This window comes from Bos grunniens, chromosome 5 (assembly GCF_055505025.1).
Source record: "Bos grunniens cultivar Pamir isolate PY7600 chromosome 5, Bosgru_T2T1.0, whole genome shotgun sequence".
Classification (NCBI taxonomy): domain Eukaryota; kingdom Metazoa; phylum Chordata; class Mammalia; order Artiodactyla; family Bovidae; genus Bos; species Bos grunniens.
Window position 1 is genome coordinate 3128471 of NC_141169.1, and position 7707 is coordinate 3136177.

At 35.2% G+C, this 7707-nt stretch overlaps 1 protein-coding gene across 2 annotated transcripts in view; it reads left to right on the top strand.

Moving 5' to 3' along the window:
- The window catches only part of TRHDE (thyrotropin releasing hormone degrading enzyme), a 454936-nt gene extending 447584 nt beyond the window's left edge, over positions 1–7352 (top strand). For both annotated transcript variants that reach the window (XM_086398684.1, XM_086398687.1), the window contains exon 19: positions 4860–7352. In XM_086398684.1, coding sequence (XP_086254810.1) covers positions 4860–5003 — 144 coding nt within the window. In that variant the 3' untranslated portion in view covers positions 5004–7352. The remainder of the gene's footprint in view (positions 1–4859) is intronic.
- The last annotated feature ends 355 nt before the right edge of the window (positions 7353–7707 follow it).

The following is a 7707-nucleotide window of genomic DNA, read 5'->3' on the forward strand; positions in this document are numbered from 1 at the left end:
CCAAAGGAAGCAAAAAGAAAGAACAATTAAGCTAATGGCTTTGTGTATTTAAATGAAGTAGTTTTAACTCTTTGATTTTGCATTCAATAATCTGGGAATGAAAGATTCATTTAGTGACAACTTGTGCAGCCATTGAAGTGAACAAAAAAGTGAAAAATCTCTCCTCTCCTCTCTTCTCCCCCATCTGCATTTTGGCTCCCTTTCTTCTCCTGTCTTCCTCTTCCGTTGTGTCTCTCCTGTTCTCTCTCCCTCTTCTATTCTCTAACTCTTTCATTTCCCCTTGCTTTGGTGATAACCCAACCCATGGAAAACATGTTTTAAGTGGACATTTAAATTAATTTTATCATATGATGGCCATTTTGATTTACATATTTCACTTACATATTTAATTTTTTACACTTGATTTAATTGCCATGTGAAATGTTCCAAGATACCCCTGTAATGAAATGTGTCATCTGGAAACTGAAACTCAACTGTGGCTTTTATTCTATTATCTGAAAAGCAACTAACTTCACAACACAAGCTCTCCATAGCCTGAGAGATGAATCCCTCCAGGACACAGCTACTTGCACTGACTTTCTAGTTTAACAACTGCAGCCTGAGGCTTTTCCACACTTTTGTTATCTAATCATTGACTGTAAGACTGTGGACCACTGTTGTTGGGTGGGAGGGGGGATAATTTGTATTGCTGATGACCACCTTCCATAAATTAGAAGAGGCTGAGGACATTTCAGTCTCATTTTCCCATATCCAATGAGCCTTGTAAACAGAAAAGCCAATGTGCTCTTTTTGTCTAGAGCATATTCTTATTTTCAAAAGTTTACAGATTAAAAGGGAATTGGCATCTTTATGAATTCTGAAAGCTGATTTGAGATTTTAATGATCCCCATCAGCTTTAGGGGCATTCAGTAGAGACACTTACATTGTTCTGTGGTCCTTCCCCAAAGCATCATTCTAGAACCTGAAACTGGACATTTCTTTTTAATTATATGGCTCTAGTGATTTGAACAGTATTTCTCCATGAAGCAGATGGAAGTACAACCTCATCCACTCTCAGAGGCCCTTGCCATTTTTCATACTGATGTTCATTCAGCCATCCTCTGCAACACTCTTTGTTTGTTTGTTTTGCCTTATACACAACACTGTCGTGAAAGAATACAGCTCCTGTGCATCACAGGCATCCCATTTACAGTTTTAGTGTTGAAAATATAAACTTCATTAACAGGCAATAGCTAATTCGACTCACTTAGATAGTTCCATAGTTACTAAGAGTATATTATGTGTTGCACATTACAAATTATTTTGTGAGTTTTAGGGTCTAGTGTACCCTAAGTTAAGAATTTTTTCAAATACTGAAATGTTTTTAAATAGATAAATTAACAAACGTGTCTAGAAATTTTATGCTAAGAAGAACAGGAAACACAAACAACTCTGACATCTTACTAAATTTTGTTTTATAGAAATGTCTAAACTTGGAACATTTTCAAATAAAAGCATATGATGGCATAAATATTTAGGAAGTGCAATGAAAAAAACTAATAGCAGCAAAACATCTACTGAAGAACTGCCAAAATAAGCAAAATGGAATGCCAAATGCCTTCATCTACCCTATGCCCTTGATAGTGAGGCAGGATCTGGAAGGTGCTATGATCCTGCCTGAGAACCTATCACATGGCTGTTCTGACCACATGTTCACCAGCAGAGTTGTGGAGGAGTATGAGGCATAAGATCAGTTTATGCCAACTATGCAAAGGGGCCATCTGTGTTCTGATGAATCAGCTAATCTGCATATCAGTCACGTCATGCTCTCCAAGCTCACAAAGGAAGTATTTAGCGCACTTAAATAGTGATTTAAGAAATGAATCTCTAGAGACGCTCCAGTTACATTTTCTACTAAGAATTCTCTTGCAGGATAATCCGACCTACTGTGTTTGTGTCAATGACACATTCATAGTCAACCTCACAGTTTGCCTTTGAGATAGACAAGAGTTTTCCTTCATGTATTCGGGCTGGCTTACTATTTTATCAAAAGGCCAAGCGCATACTCCTCAGAGTCAAAGTTACCAAAAGGTCATTTATTACTGTCTGGAGTATTCATTGACTGCCTAGAAAAATATGTAATAATGTGGAACATAGTTTAAAAGAAGTAGATGTAATTTTTTTTCCTGATTGACATATTATGTAAATAAAGCCACCATAATGAACAGATATAATATACAAATATACACTGTAATGTGCATATTTTGTAATAAATTAAAACACAAAATTCAAAACATAGATAAAAATGTACTATTTGTTGCTTTAGGAATATGGACTGAATGAATCTGAACATAAATATATAAATTCAAATGAATTATTAGATAAATTAGTTAAGTTTAAAAATATGATTTGAATGCTTTCATTAGACTTCTATTTATCTATGTGTACATGTCACAGCTATATATTGAAGGTATCAATAAATTTCAGTCCCTTCCCTTCGTCCTCTTTCTTTTGTATGTGTCAGATGTCAGATAAGTTTTAAGGACAGCAATGATAAATCTTTGTTACACATAGAATATTTTTCATGTTTGTTATTAAAAGGTAGTGATTTTAAAGTCTTACAAAGAATATAGCTCTGAGATATGATCATCCATTTCTAATGCTCCAAGGTACCTGGCTTTATAGGAAAGTAGAGGATAAACTTTGAAAAAAAATGTATCATAAAATCAAAGTAATATTGTCATAAACAAACCAAGCTACCCTGAACCAATTTCTAGATTAATTCAGAAAAGTATAATTATTAATAACTCCATTTTAAATTACCCCCTCCACCCTGCCCCCCAACACACATGCCCCTATCCCCGAGTCAATCTTGATGACATTTCTCTCCTGGTATATTCATCATGTGGCATCCATCATGGGATGAATCTCACCTCATCCTAATTATACAATATAAACACTTCTGTGTTACAAGTTGATTTTTCACATTTGTCTATAAGCCTTGCATTCATTGGTGCAATTATTCATTCATTGTCCAATTATTAAGACATATGAAACAGAGAGGAAAACTGCTAGTATTTAATCTTGCAATAAAATCCCTGTGCATTCCTAAAGTGTGTGTGCTCTCTAGAGAAAATCTTATACCCATAAAATTATGACGAATCATTTTAAAATTTTCACACTCTAATTAAAGCTCAAATTCTCTAGCTAAATGAAGAAGAACATTCCTTCTTCATTCTTTCTAAATCTAGTTACTCAGGTGACCCAGTGTCATTTATCAACCAGTACTCATAGCATCATTATTTTTTGTTGTTGTTACTCAATAATTTTGGTATTCTTTTGCCAGCAAAGATAGTGTCAAACACTCATACTACTTGTTTAGAAAAGATGAATATTTTTCTCCCTGTGGACAAAAAGTTAACTTTAATGCTTGTATTCAGTGTTAAGGCTATTAGTACATTGGATAACACATGTTCACCAGGCTTCCCTGGTGGCTCAGACTGTAAAGAATCTGCCTGCAATGCAGGAGACCAGGCTCGATTCTTGGGTTGGGAGGATCTCCTGGAGAAAGGAACTGCAATCCACTCCAATTTATGTATACTGGCAATATAAAAGATAGACCAGAAGGAATAAGGGAGAGGTCTCAGACATCAGGTAGCAGATAGCCCACTGTATTCATCTATGACAGAGTTGGAGCTTTCCGTGACAGGGTTGATGGGTTTCTGAATAGGACTGTGACAGCTGAGGTGGAGCAGAGGGAATGCCCTTGAGAAAGATTAGGAGATAGAAATTCCAGAATATAGCTGCTATTAAGTGTGGTGGCTACAAGACAGAAAAATTTCCAATAATAAATAGGTTGATGGGTTGAATGTTCTCTGTCAATAAGCCCAACCCAGAGCTATGGGGACTTCCCTGGTGACTCAGCAGTAAAGGATCTGCCTGCAATGCAGGAGACCAGGTACGATCCCTGGGTTGGGAGGATCCCATGGAAAAGGGAACGGCCATCGACTCTAGTATTCTTGCCTGGAGAATTCCATGAACAGAGGAGTCTGGCAGGCTACAGTTCATGGGATCATAAAGAGTCGAACATGACTGAATGACTAATGCTACTACTAGTAGATTAGATATGCTTTGTTATTAGAACTAGTTTTTGCCACTACCTCATCAGCCCATTATGAAAGATGAATTAAATACATCTGCTTTAATATTTATGAAACAAGAAGCTAAACTTGGAGTTATTTAGGCTTCCCTGGTGGCTCCTGCAATATGGGAGACCCAGGTTCAGTCCTGCATGAGGAAGATCCCCTGGAGAAGGGAATGGCAACCTGCTCCAGTATTCTTGCCTGGAGAATTCTGTGGACAGAGGAGCCTGGTGGGCTACAGTCATTGAAGTCGCAAAGAATTGTACATGACTGAGCAGCTACACTTTAAACTGTTATATCATTCTTTTTTTTCCCTTTCAGTTCCAAAAGAAATTACATTACACCTAATGGACAAAATCTGTTTCGTTGAATTTCATTGTAAGCTCACTCCACATATTAGATATACCTACTTACCTCACTCCACACATTAAATATACATTCTGTAGTGACTGTGACACTTTTTTTCAAATAGATTCTTGTTTATATATGTTGGACATGGGCTCATTTTAAGACATGAATTTATAATTTTTACATTTTATTTTTTATTGAAACATAGTAAAATATTGTGTTATTTTCAGGTACACTGTATATACCTGTATATATCTGATATTTGCATACATTATGAAACAATCACCATGATAAGTATAGTAAGCATCGGCCCCCATACCAAGTTATTAGAGTATTATTGACCATATAACTTATGCTGTCTTTTTACCATTCTAATATTTCTGTTTCCAGCTAAAGAACTTTATGAAGAGCTACGACGGAGTAGCTGCTGCCTCTTTCTCAAGAGCTGTGGAAACTGTTGAAGCCAATGTACGCTGGAAAATGCTTTATCAGGATGAGCTTTTCCAGTGGCTAGGAAAAGCTCTGAGACATTAATATGTGTCTCTTATAAACAGTTCAACTCAGAATTTTGTGAGAAGACCTGCTGTGGAATGAGGAATATGGCCAGATTTTCAGTGTTAACATGTGGGAGGAAATTTTTTTTTAATTTTAGGATTTTTTTTGGTTTTATTCATTCTGTTTTGTTTCTCTACTGGGTGTTCTTCTCTTAAGAAACTCTTGCAAGTGAATCTAGCCATGACTGCTTCTGCTGTACATTCCTCGCTGTACAGGACCAAATACGATAGTGGTGCATGTTGACGTTGCAGTCAGTATGGAAAAACATATTCAGAAAATGTTGTGCATGGTTGTATGGTCCTGCCTGTGTTCCAGCATGCTTATTTAAAATGTCCAGTGTTGTATGTGAATATATGTTACATCCGGATGGGCATTATACAAAAGCACAAAGATTATCTATGACAATCAGTGTTGCAACAAAAGAAAAACTAAAACAGGGAGTTATAGTCATAGTCCTGGGCAATGTGAGAGGTGAAATCACCCTTTGATTGGTGTCATATATTTCAGCACTTGGATTGTCTTGCAAAGATTATTGTGTTACTAACTAATTTTCTTTGAGTTAAAGCTGTGTATGTGTTTTTAAAAAGGCATATAGATTCTGTGTGCATATGTATATGTGCATAGGGAAGCCCAAATGTATATAGTATGCTGTACTCTGCACTTGTGCAAAAACTTCACCTCAAAGAAAATTTATCTCTTTTTAAAACGTATGCAAACTTTGAAAATGCTTCAAAGAATTTATCTCAGTACTATCCTTCCTGACAATTTCCTGATAAATTTCTCACCTGTTATAGATTTTTTTCATCTATTTCCTGAATAGTCTATTCTACTACATAAAAATGAACTAAAACAAAATATTATGTACAGACACTCTTCTAATTTTCCTAAGTAGCAGCCTCACCTCGGAAATATAGATTCTGTCATCATCTTAGTCAAACTTCCCATTGCATAAACAGTTGAGCACACTTAATGATGATCAGTGCTGAGAAAGTGTTTCTTTGTCATCGTGTTTGTTTTTCCACTTTTTTCATGTTGGGTGGGTCCAGAGAGTTAAAAACTCTCTCCATGTGTTGACCTTTGGGTCTGTGTGAATCTAATCCCCCATGAAGCAACCCTACTTCAGGTGGATTTTAATGATCTTTGATGCCAGAAGTTCCATCCATTATGATGAAAAGTTTCTTTTCTTGAGCAAAGCGCATCCTTTGGCATTGCCAACTCTGTTCTAACTGAGAATTTTGAATACTTTTCCTGATTGTGTATTATATAACACAAGTGTTTTTAAATGGTACTCTCACCCAGTAGGCCAGCTCTCCAAGCACTGCTTAGATACTCAAAAGAACATATTTTAAGTTTGCCGTTATGAAATGCCAATGCAACTAATCGCACATAAGCCAAATGTTTGTGGACCACTTTATGTTTTCCTGAGGTTTTTCCACTTCTCCAAATTTTACAAATCATTGAAAGAATATTTTCTAGCTCCAATAGTCACTTAACACTGGGGGGAGGAAAGTAGGCATTTTAGAAACCAGAGCCATAGATTTATGATAAGTTTGCATAAAGAGGAGCAATTTCCTAATCCATAGAACAAGTATCATCTAAACTTGAATTTTATCTTTTTAGCAATTAATTGCTATTACTCATATCTATTTTTTTCAGCACTTCAATTAATATATGAATTTTAAATACTCTATCTGTTGTTACTAAGACATACTAATGCTTAATATAAAATCTAAAAGTCATTCCATCTATCTGAAGTGATGAAATTTAACTAGTACATATCACACGTATGTGAAATCTTTAAGGGGTAAGTTCTGAAACATAACAATTATAAATATCACTGTCATGCAGGTCCAAAATATGTACTATATCACCACGGGATTCATTTTGATAGAAAAGTTAAAAATTAGAGGTGGCTGTCTTGTTTTGTGTCGTGAATTACTGAAAATTCTTGGTAATTGTGACATTCTTTTGAGTGAAAGCACCATTTCCAGCTTTGAGTTACAAGGGATTTTATAGTTCTGTTTTCCTCTGCACTGTTAATAATTTTAATCCTCTTCAGTATTTTAGTGGCCTTGAACAACTGGTTTAGCTACAATGTCAAATCCTAAGTGTATAATTATGTGCAATGTTCAATACCTCATACTTGTTCAACAGTATAGTGATATCAATGGCATTGAGATGGAATTTTTGTTCTACATATTTTTCAATAATTTATCCTTTCCAGTGTTGAAGATTATATCAAGCTTTAACCTTTTTTAGTTGTTTAAATGAATAATATTTTCAAAATAATAAAATGACCAATGATATCTCTTGGCATATTCTGTAAAATGTAGTCATAAAATTCTATTTTCTACATAGAGTTTTTATCTTTTTTCTCTCCGTTGTCTGTCTTGCAAATCACACACACACACACACACACACACACATATATGCATGAAATAGCAAATTGTTAAAAGAGTTCAACATCTAGGCTTAAAACTTTACTGTGCCAATATATGTATGACAGTAAAACTTGGTTGAAATTAGAAAGGACTAAAAGTTTACCATCCTGAGTATTAAATATCTCTAGGTAACCTGTAAATAAAAGTTTTCCCCATTTTTACATCTTTTCCCTTAAAATGTTCTTACAATTGTTGTATTTTTTTTTTACATATACAAGCACAAGCTCTAAGGCTATTATCTG